This window comes from Amblyomma maculatum, chromosome 1, assembly GCF_055883805.1.
Source record: "Amblyomma maculatum isolate TAMU_Amacu chromosome 1, ASM5588380v1, whole genome shotgun sequence".
In the NCBI taxonomy this organism is placed as follows: Eukaryota; Metazoa; Arthropoda; class Arachnida; order Ixodida; family Ixodidae; genus Amblyomma; species Amblyomma maculatum.
In genome coordinates this window covers 325,848,482-325,868,466 of record NC_139344.1, presented here as the reverse complement: position 1 = coordinate 325,868,466, position 19,985 = coordinate 325,848,482, and the positions used below count along the sequence as shown (strand labels likewise).

The 19,985-nt window shown below is 46.0% G+C and overlaps 1 protein-coding gene and 1 long non-coding RNA gene across 3 annotated transcripts in view; one reads left to right on the top strand and one right to left on the bottom strand.

Moving 5' to 3' along the window:
* The window catches only part of LOC146207336 (uncharacterized), a 30,311-nt gene that overhangs the window by 5,074 nt on the left and 5,252 nt on the right, over nt 1-19,985 (bottom strand). For both annotated transcript variants that reach the window (XR_014702623.1, XR_014702637.1), the window contains exon 2: nt 8,471-8,741. This is a non-coding gene — a long non-coding RNA (uncharacterized LOC146207336). The remainder of the gene's footprint in view (nt 1-8,470; nt 8,742-19,985) is intronic.
* Nucleotides 1-19,985, top strand: part of LOC146207337 (ankyrin repeat, SAM and basic leucine zipper domain-containing protein 1-like) — a 46,267-nt gene that overhangs the window by 25,058 nt on the left and 1,224 nt on the right. The window contains exons 9-11 of the mRNA XM_084586048.1: nt 4,701-4,786; nt 8,474-8,725; nt 16,662-16,887. Of these exons, the coding sequence (XP_084442174.1) occupies nt 4,701-4,786; nt 8,474-8,725; nt 16,662-16,887 (564 nt within the window). The remainder of the gene's footprint in view (nt 1-4,700; nt 4,787-8,473; nt 8,726-16,661; nt 16,888-19,985) is intronic.

The following is a 19,985-nucleotide window of genomic DNA, read 5'->3' as shown; positions in this document are numbered from 1 at the left end:
CTTGGGTCGTAGGGTCCTTGGTCGGAACATCAGGTCAGTGGGGTCACATTAGGTCATTCGGGTCTCTCCTTGTGTCTTGTGGTCATGTGTGGCGTCTCGCGGTCAGTCTCTCCTTCGTCGTGTCTTGTGGTCGGGGTGGGGGGGACGGGGCGGAGGAATGGCAAGGTCTTGCTGGGTCCGGCAGGCTGGGGAACAGCCATGCAGTGCCTCCTAACCTTTTGCCGACGGCGCAAGAAGTCGCAGGGCGCTGATGCTCCGGACCAGGATGGGGGGGTGATGATGAAGTACCCAGCACCTCCAACCAAATGTTACGATACGGCAAGCCGATGAAAACAGGAGAACAGAGGACAGAGAGATGGTCGATGACAGTGAGATGACGTTTAATGAAAATGTTGCCGGGCCTAGCGCGAGCGCTCCTGTCCGCGCCACTGCCCACTTTTTCTTCGTTGGTGTCGTCCGTAACAATATTCATACTTGCCTATATGCCTTGTTTTTTATGCTATCAAGAAGTTCCATTACTGAAATCCGCCAGGAGGTACTCTTAAGAAATTATTGCGTAACTCACTGATTCTGCAAATCGGGGAAATGATCAACAATTGACATTTTTCTCCATTCTGGTTTTCTGTCCAGCTTGTCATATTGCGCAGCAAGTTTCTCAACACTACTTTATCTGTTTTGGCTCGGTTTGTTTCGGTGCACTCCGGGAATCGTAGTCCGGGCCACGAAGTTTTTGTGCTCAGATTTATTAGTTTTAAATTCTTGTTTTATATTTTCTTCTGTCTTGCCTTGTCTATAAACTGCATCCCAAAAATTTATAACTGAACATTCGTGGCTTACAGAAAAAATAAGATCTAAGAATTTGTTGACCTGCAGCCTGCCATCGAAACCGAAATGAATGTTGAACCGTCCTTCTGCCACATTTTGTTAACACTGTAGGCTTTGCGTAAGAGTCAAGGATTATATAGGTAATAGAAAAAAATGTTGCTATTATTCATGAAGATTTGTAAGTGCAGTCACAAACTGATTTTCAGTGAGCCTAAAATGCTTTGTGCAAATCAAACAAGAAAATAGGTAAAGCCGCTGAAAGCTGCAGCATCCCTCCTTAATTCTTGCATTGAAAAGGAGATTATTCAGGGCTGCCGTAAAGCTTTGTATTGTGATTGCTTCCTTACTGAAGGGGCGATATTGTCTATCCATTAATGGCGAGGCAATGCGCTGCTGGCGAAACACAAGGTGGCACCAATGTGAACTGCAGTATGAGTGGGGCAGTCTTTTCTACGCTCCCTCGCAACATTTGACACAGCCCGCTTAGCCCCCGCATATCAGTTTCACCATACGCAAGCCCCATGATGGCCACCAACCATCACTGTCATCAACTACAAAGATGTCTCAGTGCATGATGGGCCACGCTATGTGTGGGTGCAGTTGCGTGGGCTGGGTTGGAGCTCGATTTTTCTTTTCCGAAGAAACTTTTCCTTGTCCTCTTTTGCCTAATTGCAATTTCTAAATTGCAACTGTAATGGAAATTGTGAACAATTAAAACTGACATCGTGGAATAACTGCAGCAGTGCGTGCAGGCTGCATCTTTGCTCCTTTTCACTATCCTCTACAACTCGGGCCTCTTCTATGTGTGTATGTATGATGATTCAAAACATGAGGATCGCTGCAAGTTAGGCTCACATCTAGCTTGCAAGTGCATCATGATACAACGCAGTAATGTGCTGTATGGCGCTGCACTCATTTCAGACTCACTGAAGCACGGCGGCAGCAGCAGCACTTGATGGCGTCGGTACATCACCACTTACGGACTTTTGCTGCATACTGGAAGTCACTTCTATGCAGAAATAGCAAATTAACTCACGTAACAACTGCTAGGTTCCTCCATCAGGAAATGTCGCTATATTTCTCTGCCAGTTCGGACTAACTAGAAGCACATACCCAGTGAGCATTTAGGAGGTTCGAATAGTAAAAATGTCTTGTGAATTGAATCGTATGGCATATAATATTCACAAACTATTCGAATCTTTCAGCATTTAGTGGGACATGACCTAAGAATGTGCCGACTGAATGGCAGGCAGTGGAACAAATCCGGCTGCCGTTGATTGTGGTAGCCCAGGTTGGTCGCCGACCAGCGAAGTTATTCATCGGTTCAGAGCCGGATGACTTGGGTTTGGCGGCTGGGCCAGACGTACCTTGCACCTGCTGCACGCTGTAAAAATAACTGTGTCGGCTTAACAGTGGCTAATGTTAGGAGACATACAGTGATGTTTTTGCACCTCATTTAAAGATGCCTACAGTAAAGTGCAATATTCTGGAAAAATTCATGGTGCGTCTTAGTTTTGCACCCTAAAGGAAAGGAGATGGGGGGGGGGGGGGGCTATTTTCTTCTAACGCTGAGAAACCACTCGCATGCAGAATGCACTCAGTAAACATCTCTGCACGTACTTCATCAAGGTGTCTATCTGATGGAGTTAGTAAATGGGCCTTGTTTCACCAGTGCACAGATGCCCTCAGCAATCTTCTGTACTTAGCTCACAAGAAAACATCTGGCTTGTGCTGTAGAGCAGTGTTTGCATACCTGACGTTCTGCTGGGTATTGCACCCTGTAACTCATCCTCATGTTCGCCCCACATCAGGGTGGTGCAATGGTTAGGGTGCTCAACTGCTGAACCCAAGGACGCAGGATTGAACCCAGGCCGCGGCGGTGGCTTTTTGATAAAGGCGAGAAACAAGGCACCTGTGTGCTGTGCGATGTCTGTGCACATTAAAAAACCCCAGGTGGGCGAAATTACCGGAGCCCTCTACTACGGCATCCCTCATAGCCTGAGTTGCTTTGGGACGTTAAACCCCACAAACCAAACCACAACACCATGGGAGAGATGCGCTAACGACTAGATTTTTTTTTTCCGAGTTTTCAATGATGGCAAAAGTGGGAGATGGGCTCTTATGCAAGTAAATACGGTACGCGTACGTGAAGCCTGAGCAAAAGATTGGCGCTCCGGCGTGGGCGTAAGACATAGACTAATCTAGTCCACTATAATATGACAGCGTCTTCGTTAAAGTCCCTACATCAGCTGATCTAGAGACTTGTTTCCTTTGCAAATGTCGGATGATGATGATGATGACAATAACAGTGGCGACATCTGGTGGTGGCTTTGAGTACTCTTGCGCGTGCGGAAAAAGATTATGCGTTTGTGCCCATTTACTGTCACTCATGCTTCTGATATACAAAATAACATCCGGTGCCCTTGTTAGCACTATTATTGCTAGAATTTCTTGCTCAATTCGGGTATGCAATTTATCCCAAGCCTTGTAAGGGCCTTACAAAGGTGGAGGAACGCACACTCCTCTGTCTTTACACCAAAACGCTGCTGTGCCCGGCAGTTTTAAAACACTTTGATCCTGTCTGTACAGGAAAATGCCCGCACTGTGCGGAGAAGTCTTTGGACATCTTCCACATGTTGTGGGCATGCCAATCAACCTCGAACTTCGCCCCCAAACCCAACCCCATTTGGGGGAATGGGGAGGCAGCCCTGCTCGGCTGCTCCGATCTGGCGAGCCAGAAGGCCCTAGTCCACCGAGCCCGAGCCGCGGCGGTCTCCATTGTGCTCATGTAATGAGGAGCTCACCTAGTAATTGCGAAAGATGGCCCCGGCTACCTCAAGCTTCCTCTCTGCAATAAAGTTTATCAGTCGGTCAATCAGTCCTGTATTCGTAATTTACAAATTCCCAGCAGTATTCCACGAACCTGTTACTACATTTGGGCAGCTAAAACATAGCAACCTCGACGTAACGAAATTCACAATGTAATGAAATTTTCAGCTTTAAGTGGGACTTCGTTACATTAAGTTTTGACTAATAGAAAGAAAAAGTAAAGTCATAATGTGCCCAAGCCAAGGTTTGTTTCCGTGTATTACTCATCTATAGGTGTTACCGGCTCGAAGGATCGCTGACATATTCAGGGGAATCTTTAAAGTCGAGGGTGCCCGTACAGTATTTTCCCATTTTGTTGACAGGATCATGTTAAATGTATGGCTATCGTATCACGGAAACAGTGAAGCTTTTGAAGTGCCAACAGAAGTGCCCTACTTCCCCTGTAAAAAGCGTTTGTTTCCAAGAGTAAGACTTGGTCAGGAAAGGAGGCCAACCATCGTTTTCAGGTGAAACAGGGCCTAAGAAAAAGAGAGCACCAGCAGCTGCAATGCCAGTACTGAAATTTGCCAGGAGAGCGTAGAACACTGGTCAGCTCATAACTGAGGGACAGCAGCACTGCAAGATGTCATTTTGTCAATTAGCCATTGTTGATTTGTGCAAAATGCAATGTTTAGCTTTCTGTTAATAGGTATAAGAAAATTCTTCACAGGTTTTCATATGATTTGAGACGTATCTTCGTCCAGATAAAACAAAGCACTGCTGGAAGCAAAAGTTTTCTAATAAATATATATATATATTTATCATTTGAAGTCACAGGCATGTAGACAGCGTCACTGCCACTTTTTATTTGCTGCCACCTGTGCTTGGAACATGGCGTGGTGGTGTTAAAACACTGTTACTGGGTTTTCTTCCTGTGGTTGGGATATACAGGTCACCTCGTTAACTTCAGACATGTTGTGTAATTTTACTTTTAACCATAGCCTCGCATTTGCAATGACGAATCCAATGCAGCCTCTGCTGCTGATGGTTTGTTGTGTCCCTTACAGATGGGCGTGGAATCGGCCGACGAACGGGCCAAGATACTTGCGGCTGTGGAATCCACTCGACGGTTCCAGACAACTGACAAGCGGCCGTAAGTAACCTTGGTCTCAATGGCCTCTCACCAATGTCTACTGTTGGGTGAGCAACATCTCTTTAATGAGCTGTGTCGGCAAGCTCTTTGAGCATGTCATTCTCAATCACCTGCAACCGTTCCTAGAAACAACAGGCTTTCTCTCCCATGTTCAATTTGGCTTCCGCTCAAACCTCTCGGCGCAAGACGCGCATACTTCTTGCTCCTATAGAGTCTCTCTTTCATACTAAGCACTGTACAGCCTATATGCGCGCCATACTGGCCCTGGATGTTCACAAGGCATTCGATACGATAAGTCGTGACCATATCCTGATGACATTAGCAACCACGGGCTGCAGCACGCACATATGGCAATATGTTCGAGCCTTCCTTCAGGGACGCACAGCACGACTTTACCTTGGGGATATGGGGATATTACCTCCCAGCCTTTCCCCCTGCCTAACCGGGGAACCCCTCAAAGAGTAGTCCTATCACCGCTACTTTTTAATGTGGCCCTAGCGCCATTAGCAAAAGCCCTTGCTGCTATCCCAGAACTCCACACAGCCATATATGCAGATGATATAACCCTCTGTACAACGGGCGGATTCCTTGGAACAGCCCAGGATATCTTGCAGTCTGCCATAGACATCACCACCACCTATTTAGAAAACAAGGCCTCCGCTGCTCTCCAACTAAATCGGAACTATTGCAGCTGAAACCCCTACCCAGTGATACCCCCATTGAACTTCACATGTACGGAAACCCAGTGCCCATTGTGTCTCAGGTGAAGATTTCGGCCTTTTCATTAACAACGCGCTTGATGCAACCGCCACCCTTCAGCTCTAGTAAAGGCAGACCAAACAAGTTGCTAGACTAATCAGGCGTATGGCAGCGCACAACCATGGGCTGTCTGAACTCAAGACTCTCAATATGACCAATGTATTAATCATTAGTCGAATTACATACTACCTCCCATACCATATACTTACTTAGCGCCAAACAGAGCAGGCGGACATCCTAATATGCACGGCTGTCACCTCCGCCCTACGTCTTCCGCAGACGGTTAGCACAGAACGTCTGCTGGCCACTGGTACTCACAATACCGTGAACGTATTAATAGAGGCTCAATGCACCAACCAATTAGTCTGCCTGAGTCGCTTGGAAATAGGACAATGCCTACTGCGAAAACTCTGTCTCAATCCATCCATCCCCACCCCAGCAGGTCCTACCCCTTTCACGATCTCTCCGCGCACGCAGGATCACATATACCAGAAGCCTCTACCACGCATATGGGTGCTACCCTTCATCAGAGTAGGTGGAAAGTTTGAGTCTGCTGTTATACCAAAAGATACAGCAACAGTTCCGATATCCTTCATGTCGACTCAGCAAAGAATTCTAAAGTAGGTTTTTTTCATGGCAGTTGCAGCCTACCAAAATAAGATGGCAGAGTGGGGGCCACCGCCACTATCCGAACTAATTTGCCTGCAGAGGCAGAAGGAGCTGCCATCGCACTTGCACTGGCCCGCTCCACCATTGACAAGGAAGTAACCAAAATTTGCACCGATTCTCAGGCTGCATACCGCCACTACCTACACGGCGTGGCGACACCGGCCACCCATCATATCCTTGCCACAGCCACCTCTCTCGACCGAACGGTTAATCTGCCGTGGATCCCTGGGCATGCCTCAATCCCCGGTAATGAGCGCATTCATGCGCTGGCCCGAGAACTTTTTTCCCGGGCCCCGGATGATCAGGTACCCAACCACGTGCAAGTGGCCACATTGGTCCTTTCTGCATATCATTAAATCACCACATTCTACAAACACAGCCGCATTACACTGCCACCACCCCACCACACCTTGTCGCCCTTATCCAGTGCCACATGGCGACAATTGCAGGCGGGTTGCTTCATTTCCCCCTACCGTCTCTCGTGCTTTCACTTCGGCTTTCACCCCGGCTTGCCCCCTCTCTGTGACACCTGTGGCGTGCCCAAATCCTCACTTTTCGACTACGCGTGGGAATGTTCTTCCCCCCCAGGCAGTACCCCCATCCCCCAACCCACTTATTCTTCCTGGAGGCTGCTTTGCGGACCGCTCAGTCTGCTGGCCAGAAATGGCTGGTGGATCAGGCTCTATGTGAAGCACAAGCCCGTGGACTCCTGGACTAGTAGGGGACCACCCTGGAAGACTTATTATTATTTTTTTTAATGTAATAAAGTTGATTCTATCCATCCATTATTTTTAGTTCCTTTTAATTGCCCATGCTAAACAACTGGATCTTGACCGCTTTGTAAGCAATAACGAAAATTTTTCTAATTAAGAATTCGTAGGGTATTTTATAGCGATTGCTGTTTGTAGATTGGTGCTGTCGACCCGTCACGGCACCATTTAAAGAGTCAACCACACGAGGCAGTGGAAACAGTGAACGCACCATGGGGTGTAGTCATAAGTACTCTCATGAGGCTGTGCTTGCTTGTGCGGACAGCTGCTGTTGCCACTCAGTATTTTATTTTCTGCGATGTGTCTGCTTTTGAGATGGAGTTCATGCCTTAAATGGTAGTGTGGCCATCAAGTGTGCAGTTTTGATCTCCAGATATTGATAATAATAACTGGCGACAAAGGAAGGAAAGGCACACTAAAGGGTGGATTCCCAAATCTCACCATAAAGGTAGGGGTGGAGCAGCGAAAGTGGGACAGAGCTGCCATTTCGACCACGCGTGATTTTCTAATGTCCTGCTGCACTGGCTCAGTGGTTAGGCCGCTCTAACTACTGAACCTGCGGATGCAAGGCTACATTTTGATGGCAAATGTGAGGCACCCATTGACTCTATGATGTCGGTGTGTGTTAAAAGAACCCCAGATGGTTGAAATTGCCAAAACCCTCTACTGCGGTGTCCCTTATAGCCTGAATCACTTTGGGGTGCTGAACTCCACGAATTAAATTAAACTGTGTTTTTTCTAACTCTCACTTACATTGTGTAGCATAGGAACCTCCTTTTCGTAGGTGTGTGAACAACATTTCTTATGCTGCACCCTGGCCCAAGAGCCTTGTTATTCGCACTGGATGTCCCGTAGGAGGGCGGCTCATTTTTGGAAGGATAGACACAATACAAGGAAAGACAGAGGATGAACAACAGGCAGCACAAATGTAGAGCCGCCATCAGCTGTGATTTGATTGCAGCTTGTAATAGGTTTCAAAGTGGGGTACCACTGGTGTGGAGTGAGACTCAGTGGTGCTGAGTGTCCTGTCTTCAGGAAGTCCTGTCTCATCCTGATTATGTGTTTGCATTGTGCAGGCATTCTGCACCTGCCGCCAAAATTGAAGTGGGAACTGCCTATTGACGTGCTAAACTCATCACAAAACTGTACGAACTGAACACGAACAGGACGAAGCGCGAACTGACAACTGTTTTTTACAACAAGATCGTGACATAGGTAGTTGTCAGTTCGCGCTTCGCCCAGTTTGTACTGTTTCATGAAGAGTTTGGCACATTAATAAGAGCGTGTACAACCAACTAGGCTCAGTTCTCATTCTCTTTGAAGTGGAGAGGCAGATCAGGCCCCGACATAATGCCAGCCATTCGTGCTACTCGTGCAAAACACAGTCCAGCCCACCTCTTCTTCTACCTTGCCCATTACAGTATAGATTGCGTGTGCATGCAAAGGCGGCTCATTTATTTGTGAACTGCGGGCTCTGCTTTCTCACCAGCTCTGCCACTGTTGATTATGGGATGGAGTCGTTCTTGTCTGCCCTCGACATGGTGGAGCTCGGGGTCACGCTTCGGGCGCACAATGTGACCACACTGAGTGACCTGCTGAGGCTGGATGAAGCTGGCCTCGAGCGGGCCGGCATTGAGCAGGTTGGCACACGGAGGCGGCTGGCTGCTGCCATACGTCGGGCCCACCAGCTGCCCTGGCACAGGAGCAGCGTAACTGACGTGCGGAGAGCAACTTCCATCACGTGAGCACTCCACTCCCTGCGTAAAGGTGGAGTAAGGGGGTCCAGGCTTAGCAGTGTGGCATACCCTGTGGTGTCAACCTATACATCTCATCGCTTGCAGCTCTGTGGAAGCTAGGGGCCCTGTTCAGCCAATCACAGGGGTGGAAGTGCTGCTCCATTTGCTCCATTCTGCTTCAGAAAGCAATATTGCATCAAAACTGCTCTAAACGGGCTGCCGTGGTGTTCTTCCATCAAATTTAGTGGCCGGTAACGATGTAGCTTTTAAAACATGCAATCCAATGCAATCCAATGCGATTTGATTTAGCGACTGTAAGAATGCAGCAGGGTGATGACATCCGAGTGGCATGTACACGGTATAGGGACCGCTTAGTTAAAACTGTGTACAGCACACTAATGGCAGAGGTATAATGCACCTCGTGGTAAGTGTAATGCGTATAAAATATTTATAAACTACAAAAGCATGAAGCATAATAAATGTTTGTTTGCAAGAAAATTTAAGATGAGTCACAAATGATTGAACGAAGTTGACTGCAAAAACAAAAAAGGGGTTCAACGCTGTTGAGCCGAATGTGGAGCAAAAGCATTAGCTGCGGGTGACCGAGCGTTCTTCTTCTTCTGCTTCAGCGCCTGCTCGGAAACCACGGGCATGGCAATAAAACAAAAATGCTCTGTGCATGTTACATGGCACTTTCTCTCAGCCTTTTGAATCGCCACGGGTGAAGAAGCGAAAGCAGCGAGTGAATGAAGCGGACACTGCACACTGCTACGAGCTGTTAACTGGTTGTCTGGCTCCAAAGAACCATACGAGCTTTGCAAACCAGCAGGTACTTCATCACTGATGTTGTCATGGTATGCGAGATCAGAGCATACTTGAACTGTTATGGGGGTGACATTGCATAGGTGCCTATCAATAAAAGTGTTCTTAAGGCACACAAGGCATACTGAAATTGAGGAAGCCGAAGCATAGCTCAAGTGATAATGTGAGGAGTCAGTGTCAGAAGGCCGTGAAGTAAAGAATCTGAAGGAGAAGGCTTCCATTCAGTGCCGCTATCCTCCTTGAAGCCACTACTGACCAGTGCCCAGAATGCTATCAGCACAGCATTGCTGCTCATCAATATGAGCTAAAAACTAGTTTTGGTACAGTCGAACCTCATAATGAAGTAGTACGAGGCACGAAAATTTGTTCGTTATATCTAATATTCGTTATAAAAGTGCACGTCAAAATTCCTGTAAATAAGCTTGCTAATAAAACTTAAAATGTGCACGAATATGGAGAACACAAAGGTGCAAAAACGCAATTTTTTATATTAAAAACTGGGTATAAGCACGAATCTCAGGAGCAAAAATGAATACTAATTTGGGATGTTGCCTCCACGCACAATTTGCGCGACGGAGCCAAAGGACTCGGGGAGTGTAGCGAGCGCGCACGGGTCAGTCGCAGTGGCAAAGGCGCGGCAGGGGCTCATGCCATGACGAGGCAATGGTGATGGCATGCCAGTCACATGTCTGTCAGCCGTTGCATGGCCGGACTCGAGCAGCGGCGACGGCGGTGACGTTGAGTCTGGCCATGGCCGTTCATGACCTCCGAGATCGCCGCGCGTGAAGGTGTGATCTTGGAGGCCATGGATCGTTTTGTCGCCGCCGCTAGATGACGCGGCACGCGAATGCGCGGGCGATTTAAACGCATTTCAGCGGCGCTGCTCCAGTCCGATCATGGCGTTCATGACCTTCGAGATCACCGCGCGCGGGTTTTTGATCTCGAAGGCAATAAGCCGTTGGCGGTAGTCTTTATTGCCGCCGCTAAATGACGCGGCATGCAAACGCGTGGGCGATTTAAACAAACTTCTGCGGTGGGCGATTCGATTGATTGAAAAATTGTGTTTTTGGTGTTTTTTGCCGTTTTAATGCAAAAATACTGCTTTGTTATAACTGATCTAGCATCAAATATTGAAATTTTTCTTTCGTTATGCAGAAAGAACTCCCATAGGAATAAACCATAGACCAACCAAATTTTTATTTTATTTCGTTTTATCCGATAATTCGCTATATCTGTGTTCGTTATAGTGAGGTTCGACTGTACTTCGGAGCGTATCAAAGTGGTAGACTCCACCTTTGAATCTGCTAAGTCAAAATAGTGAATGGCTTTTTAAAGTTGGTATTCAGATGTGAAGTGTAGGTTGCAGCAGTGGCGTAGAGGTAGAACATCCACCTCGCATGCAAGAGGACCATGGTTCAAATCCCGGTGCCACACAATTCTTCACTGGATTAAAAAAAAAAAATATCCACGTGTTGATGGAATTGCATAAACAGGGTTGGTGTGCGACCTGATGTCGGTAAACACCTCTGGCAACGCACTCCCTCACTAGAACAGGAGTTTGCATAGAACAGGAGTTTGCACCCTAGTGCAGTAATTGCCCGCAACCTCCCATGATTAGTCCTATAAAACCTCGGCCTTCCGTCACCAGCGGCTGCAGAGCAACCGACCATGGCGGCGGTCAGACCTGTGACGCAGCTGGGGGGTGCTAAGAATTTCTGGCTCCGCTGGACAGGCCGCCGATGGAAAAAGACCCTGGCAACAACGCTAGAACCCTACCTAGTCAAGCTAGTTTAGCAGTGCTGTTAGAGGAACTAGAGGGTATGAAATGGGATTTCATAGGGCTTAGTGAGGTTAGGAGGCCGAATGAGGCATATACTGTACTGAAGGATGGGCATGCACTATGTTATCGAGGTTTACCAGAGAGGCGAGAACTAGGAGTTGGTTTCCTTGTCAATAAGTATATAGTTGGTAATATAGATGAATTCTATAGCATTAATGAGAGGGTGACAGGAATAAGCGGTGTAAACTGAAGGTTGTACAGGCCTACGCACCTACATGTAGTCATGATGACCAGGCAGCTGAAAGGTTCTACGAAGATGTAGAATTGGCAATGCGGAAAGGAAAGACGCAGTATACTGTACTAATGGGTGATTTCAATGCCAAGGTAGGGAAAAAGCAGGCAGGAGACCAGGCAGTAGGTGACTATTGCATTGGTTCTAGGAATAGCAGTGGGAGTTACTAGTTGAGTTTGCAAAGCGCAATAATTTAGAAATCATGAACACCGTCTTCGGCAAATGGAAGAACCAGAAGTGACATGAAAAAGTCCTAACGGGGAGACTAAAAATGAAATTCACTCCATAATGTGTTCTAACCCCGCCATTATGCAGGATGTAGAGGTAATCAGGAAAGTGCGATGCAGTGACCACAGGATGGTAAGGTCTCGAATTAATCTAAATCTGAAGAGGGAATGAAGCAGATTAGTAAGAAAGAAGTACACCAATGAATTAGCGGTGAGGGGGAGGGCAGAAGAGTTCAGGGTCTCGCTACAGAATAGATATTCAGCTCTAACCGATGATGAAGACTAGAAGCAGTGAACAAAAATGTCAGAGATATCATTACTGAGTGTGCTGTAAAAGTAGGCAGTAGGATAGTTAGAGAGGATACCGGTAAGCTGTCTAAGGAGATGAAAGATTTTATTAAGAAACAAAAGTATTAAAGCTTCAGTGAAGTTCCGACGGTGGTTCTTTTTACCTTGTGCACCAGGGGTGCGCCGCCAGAGACGGTATATACGGGTTGCAGTGGAGGTTCCTCGCGCCAGAGACACCCCGTCGGAAACGGTATGAGCGAAGACTTGAGGGCAGGTGTTGACGAGAAGAAAAAAACTGAATTTTATACACACAGCCGATATTTACAACATTTACGTCAGAGATACAGGTTGCAACCGGCTAAAAGGGAATTATTCCCACCGCGGCATAGCCGACGATGCCGAGCATCAAAACCTAGTCCGGAACGCCAGACCATGCCCTCGGGCTTGGTTTTAAACCCCTTAGGTCCAGCCCTAAATTCCGTCACAACCAATCACCACAAAACATCGACTGTATTGGTTGGTTCTGATGTCCAGCGCCCCCTTCAACTTTAAGATGACTAAACCCTCTCTCTCATAAACAAAAAAGGAAAGGCAAAACTCCTCGGGTCGCATCCTTCCATTGGGCGCTTCATGAATGAGCGTCTCACCTGCCCCCGCGCGGTTGAGACAGCGCATTCAACTCGGTGTATCCAACAAAAAAAAAAAAAAAGGAAAGAAAAGAACAGAGCGTTCTTGTCCCGACCCGCTTGTAGTCACGAGTGCGTTCGCTACAGCGTTCCATCGGGGCCCGCGCTAATCTGGTGCCCGTCGGTCCCTTACAGCTTCCAATCCAAGAGACCAGATAGAATTGGCAGAGATATCAAAGGTAATCAATAAGCGCTAAGTGGCCAATGTAAGGAAGTATAACATGGAGAAAATTGAGCATGCTGTAAAGAAGGGGGGAATCTGTAAAGCGATGAAGAAATGGGCATAGGCAAAAATCAGATGTATGCGCTAAGGGACAAGGCAGGCAATGTCATCACGAATATGGAAAATATGGTCAAAGTAGCCAAAAAGTTCTATACTGATCTCTACAGTAGCCAGAGAAGTCAGGACAATAATGAGATTGGCGGTAGGGAAAAACAGTAGGGAAGCAGCAGATTTGTTGAAGGACAGGGGGGATATCGTGCTAGAAAAACTGGCCACCTTGTTTACGCAGTGCCTGGTGTCATCGACGGTACCGGAACCATGCAAGAACGCAAACATTATCTTAATTCATGAGAAAGGGGATGCTAAGGACTTGAAAAATTACAGACCAATCAGCTTACTGTCTGTTACGTATAAGGTATTTACCAATCGCTAATAGAATCGAGACAACCTTAGACTGCAACCAAGCAAAAGAGCAAGCAGGTTTTCGGAAAGGGTACTTTACTATCGATCATACCCATACCATCAATCAGGTGACAGAAAAATGCTCAGAAGATAACCAGCCCTTATACACAGCATCCATAGATTACAAAAAAGCATTTGACTCAGTAGAAACATTGGTAGTCATGCAGGTATTGCGAAATTGGGGCATAGATGAGTTCTATGTGAAAGTACTGGAAGATATTTACAGTGGCAGTACAGCAACCATAGTTCTGCATAAAGAAAGTAACAAAATTCCGATAATGAAAGGTGTTAGGCAAGGAGACACAATCTCCCCAGTACTATAAACAGCTTGCTTATAGCAAGTATTCAGAGGTTTGGAATGGGAGCAGTTAGGGATAAGGGTTGATGGAGAATACCTTAGTAATCTGCGATTTGTTGATGACATTGCCTTGCTAAGTAACCTCAGGTATGAACTGCAAAGAATGATTAATTACCTAGACAGGAATAGCAAAAAGGTAGGCTTGAAAATCAATATGCAGAAGACATTGGTAATGTTCAACAGCCTCGGGAAGGAACAGCCGTTTACATTAGGTAGCGAAGAACTGGAAGTAGTAGGCGAATATGTCTACTTAAGACAGGTAGTAACCGCAGATCCGGACCAGGAAAAGGAAATAACAAAAAGAATAAGATTGGGATGGAGCGCATTTGGCAAGCACTCGCAGATTATGACTAGCAGCTTACCGGTATCGCTCAGGAAGAAAGTACACAACAGTTGCATCTTACCTGCACTCACCTATGGAGTTGAAACGTGGAGGCTAACGAAGAGTGTTCTACTGAAGTTGAAAACAACGCGGAGGGCTATGGAATGAAAAATAGTAGGGGTAACATTAAGTGATAGGAAACTTGCAGGGTGGGTCAGAGAAATAACTCAAGTTACTGACATTCTAGTAGAAATGAAGAAGAAGAAATGGGCATGGGCAGGACATGTAGTGCGAAGAGAAAATAACTGATGGTCGCTTAGGGTAACAAACTGAATTTCAAGGGAAGGAAAGCGTAGCAGGGGGCGGCAGAAAGTTAGGTGGGCAGATGAGGTTAAGAAGTTCGCAAGGGTCCAGTGGATGCAGCTAGCACAGGACCGGGTTAATTGGAGGAACATGGGAGAGGCCTTGCCCCGCAGTGGATATAGTCAGGCTGACGATGATGGTTATGATGAATGAAGTGTAGAAGCAAGCATTCCATTTGCTGCCAGCCTCTTCCAAATTGTTGCTCAGGTCATTTGTGTAACTTTAAGGATCTGTACGTGTTTTTCGACTATTTGTCATCGCTTGTCAGAGATGCGTGCATAGTCGGCAAATCATTGAATTTTGAATAGGAAGCATTCAAATAGGATGTCTAAGTCAGGAAGTGAAAATTGTCGTTAATAAAAGCAGTTGAGCCAAGAAACATGCTCCAAAACATAATTTATATGCTACAATACTCTCGTTTTATATCTCCAAAGCTGCTCCAAAATGCCCAAGCCTGCTTCCACCCCTGCAATCACGAGGGATCTTTAAGTGTACTTTACCGCGCCACTTCATCTGCACATCGTCTCCTCTCGGCATATGCAAATGTGGCTTTAAATGTGTAGAAATAAGTTCTGTCTACGTGCCAAACATTGAAGAAACGTTCGTAAGTTTTAGAATATGCTCTTGAGTAACGTTTCTTTGTCACGTCCACAATTTTAGGTCATCATACACAATCGAAGCCTTGGTCGCAACTACAGCCTAGTGGCGCCATCTAGTTTTCAGAACTGCAAACCATTTTGTCACTAGGCCGACACCTGAGAGAGGCAAAACCATCATCCGAAATAAAAAATAAAGGCAATTTAATACTTGTGAATGTGGCTGTAGGTGATATGGGGCCAAACGAACACTGGATACACCACTTATGGCCAGTGAACAAACCCCAAAATCTAGTAACAAAGACCAGTTGACTGTGTAGCGAGGCGGCCTACTTCAAAGCACGCTGCAGTGTTGAAAATGTCATTTCAGCATGCGCAATAATTACGAATGCTAAATTCGAGAAATAGCTTATATGTCTAGTATACATTAAGGTTCGATTAGGAAATAGCGCTTCGCAAATGCACGCTTTGAAACATGTCATCTGACGCTTTAAGGCCACTGTTTACTGGCGTTCCGCAGTGACAGACCATCGCCTCTGCACTCATCGTAGCTCTGGTAGTGCTTTAATGAAATGCAGAGATAGAGAATAGCGAGTCTCAGCCAACCATATAGTAAGCTGTTGTTGGCTTTTCACAACGTTTGATTTTTGCTGTAATCAAGCCTGTGTGACATTCCTCGAGGTGGTGGTTATGGAATGCAACTTGTGGTGCATGGCAATCACCCCATTTGCAGCCAGGGCATTGCTTTCTGGGGGGAAAGTTGAATGAAAGTGAATGCGGTCTGTCTGGTGTTGAGGGAACTTTGGAGGATAGATATTCCCTCAATATTATTGCAAGTCTAGACATTGCTCTTGAGGTGGGTATATGATTTTAAGATGTGCCCCATTATCACCAGAGAGATGTTTCAGGGCTCCTATGTTTTTTGTTTTCACTTAAGCTACAGGCCACACAGAACTATGACTTTCGGCAGAAATCAGACTGTGTTATTGACAGATATATACATTTAAGGCAATAATAATCGGGCGACAGTTTTCATGACTACAGCGTAAAGGGGACACTTCTAATCATGTGTCTCGTTTCTCAGAAAGTAGAAAGAAGCAGAAACTGACTGAAAGAAAAAAAAAAAAACAATGAAAATTGTTTTTTGAATAAAGGAACGGGCACAGGAACTCATTTCTCGGACAAATGCAGCCAAAAGATAAAATCTGTCACGTGGAAGGTGAGATATCCTGTTTTCTTGTCACTTAATGCCACTAAAGGACTGTTGATGAAAGACCCCCGGGTGGCTGGACAGGAGTTGTGCTAACAACTGGCTTTTTTGACTTCATTTATCAGCAGCCTGGGTGTAGTATTACCGCCCTGAGATTTCAACACTTAATGGTCCTCTTCCTTGCGTGAACGAAGAGAGCTGCGCATTTTTGAGTGCAAATGAAGATGGGAATGCAATGCCAAGAAATGAAAGAAAGCCTTAAGGACCAATAGATGCACGAATGATGGTGCCAGGTCTTGTGGTGCTGTGCAGGTGCCCCACTGCAGTGTCCGTGGTGTCGACGGTGCGCCAGCACCTAGGCCACCTGGAGGTGTCTGTGAGCCACCTGAGGCAACACTTGAGCCAGAAGCCCGAGGACCTACAACTGGGTCGTGACCTCTGCAGCATCCGGCACCTGCGTGACGAGCTCCGGACAGCCCATGGGGCTCTGCATGCACTGGCCGCCCAGCTGCGCCAGGTGGACCAGCTGGCAGCCAGGGTACACTGTCTGTGTTGTATCTTTGTTAGCACATTGTTGCTCTGTCCATTACCAGCCCACTGAGGCTTCCTCTCAAAAAGGGTCCCAGGTGATGTTGAACTGCAAAATACACAGGGACGGAGAGAGAGATACAGTTTAAGCTTTGCTAGCATGCTAGTTGAGTGATGTCACCCTTGCGCCAGACTGCGCCAAACCTCAAAAGCAGCGCAATGTGAAACTGCAGTGAAACTTTGCTCTCACTGATGATGGAGAACTCTGTGCGTGCCTATGACTATCGGCATCAAATGAAGTGTGAACATCGGGATATGTGGCAAATAGCCCAGTTCAGGCTGTTTGCCTGCTGTCATCTGACGTAGGCAAGCGCATCCAGTTACCGATAGTTTTGCTTTTGTTTCCTTTGACATTTGATATCTTGCTTTGCCATTGGAGTTCCACATTCATGCTTTTCAGCGATGGCAACTGGTGCAGCGCAGTTTCTCTGGCAGCAGCGGCTGTTGCCCGCATGCGTGAAGCAAGCACTCACAGCTCCCTGATAGCGGTTTGATCTTGCTTCCACTGCTGCTGTATTATCAGCATCTGATTGCAGTGCAAACAAAGGGTGGATAGAATAGTGAAGCTCCAGTGCGCATACGTTGGCGGCTACCAGAGAAGTGTTACTGTTCCGAACAGTGTCAGACTGAGGATGTGAAAATCAGCTCTCACTGCACCATCTCTTAAAATGAGCATTTGAGGTGCGTACATGCCTCTTCTGTAGCCCCGTACTTGTGCCCACTTTAGTGACCAAATCGTCTCGAAATTGACGTTCAGCTGACATCATCACACTACTGCTGGCCCTTTCTTTCTTTCTTTCTTTTTTTTTTAAAGAAGCTGAAATCCAATCCCGCCTGCATTCTATAGAATTAATGGACAAAAAGTCAGATCTACAACAATTTTTAATCCTTGGGTAAGGGTCTCATTTGATGGGCCATAACTACTAGTGCAACAAAATTACGCAATACGTTTTTAAATATTGTAAATGCTAATGTAGGGAAGAATAAGTGCACAAAATTAAAAAAATATATCCTTGACAGAGTTTTCCATTGTTCAGTGCTTTTCCTTTAAATTAACGCGTTCGTATCTATTGAAAAGTTATATAAATATGAGCTGTACCATTTTGACAGACAAGTTTGCATTGAATGTAACACATAGTAAATACTGCTGCCCTGTCACAAGCATTTTTCAAGATAAGGACCTGCAAAGTAGACAAGAAAAGGTTCCCGTGTCGATTCTGACAAATTTTATAAAAACACTTAGATCCAGAAAAAACAAAAATAAAAACACAAATAAAAACCTGCATATATTTGGTCAAACCAACTTTAGCTACCTAACTCTAATATATTTTGTGTGATTCATAACCAAAGCTGGCCAGAACACCAGAGGATGCAAAAGCTGCTCTCCACCTCTTCATCATTATTAATTTCTGGTGCCTCAAAAAAAATTTTGGAAGCAGAACTAATTGCATATCATATTATTCCAGTCCCCACACAATGTATACAAATTTGAAATAAATTTGAAAGTTGATCAGCCATCATTTGTTCAATCTTGCATGGAATCACCCTCTGTGATTTGGAGTGCGAGGTTAATGAAGAAAATTTGGTGCAACACTTCAGTGATGTGATGCCACAGTGTTAATCCTCCAGTCTTCAGCTCCTGTCGCAGTCCTCGCCTGCATACATGCACTTAGCAAGTAAGCTACTTGCTTTGTCAATAATCCTTTATAATATTGTTATGGGGCGTTCCCGAGTGGCAAGTCACATTCCAAAGCCAGGAACACCACTGAAAGACCAGTGCACACACACCAACAAAACAGCTCCAACTTCAGCGTCATTGTCATCGTTCAACACAGCACCCAAACATCCTTGTTGTCTTATGGCATCTCGGCTACACACTATAACAATATGTGCTGTATTATCACGCAAATGCTCGTTAGCATGCAGCCATGAACGACTGCATTATTTGAAAGACTATTCGAAGCAGATAAAAATCCCCACTTTAACCAAGCTGTGCGAACTTGCCTGTAGGACCTAGGGGTAGCATGTCTGACACGAGGACCAAGGTTCACGATGTCAACTTTGATCCCACCTTCCCATCTCAAAGGCTCTTCTAGCCAGGTTGACAGCCACTGCCGACTTGGCCATGTGTAGCCTTGCTATGCCACACAACCGGCCGACCAGTCTGACTGACCATGACACCTGCCATAGGCATATGCTCATGATTTTTCGCTCGAGACAACACCGATGCCAAGTTTTCTTCAGAATGGGGCTTTTAATGCTGCTACATTAATGCACCTTATTAATCCATGATTTGCGGAGGACTCTGGGGTTGAATTGCAAATCATGATGGAAGAGCTGATAGGCAATGCAAATGGCAAGTTTAAAGATTGATATGCAAAAAAACTAACCTTTAGCAGTCTCGGAAGGGAACTGCAGTTTGTACAGTGCAATGTTGGAAGTGGTAAAAGAATACAGCCTTCTTGGACAGGTAGTGGCTGCAAGTACTTGCTCATCATGAATAGCAGTTTACCAGTATCCCCCAAGAGGATGGCATACATATTGTCACATGGTGGTGACAGTGCTGTGGGCACAAAAAAAAAAGATGGGCGTAGTAGCACTGAAATTACCTTTTTTGGGGCTGACTTGTGCCCGCAGAAAGCAACTCGGCAGCGGTGACAGTTGCTGTCTTTGAACTACCTGGTGTGCTTGTGGGCGGTAATAAAAACGTTGAGTCTCAAAACACCGCATGGGAACAAAGGGCACGAGATAGTTACATACTTTACGGTCACTATGATAAGGCCACATATCGGCGGCTGTTAAAAAACAACAAATAAAAATTTCAGTGGTTCGCGGCGATGTAACAGCTGTATAGTACTTGTACTCACCTATGAGACAGAAATGTGGTGGCTAACCTTTTTTAACTTAAATTTAGGACAATGCAGCCAGCTATGGGGATATAAACGATAGGTGTAACATTAGGAGACGCGAAGAGAGCAGAGTGGGAGCAGGAACAAACATGAGTTATGATATCCTATTGAACTTGAAATCAAGTAGAAATGGGCATGT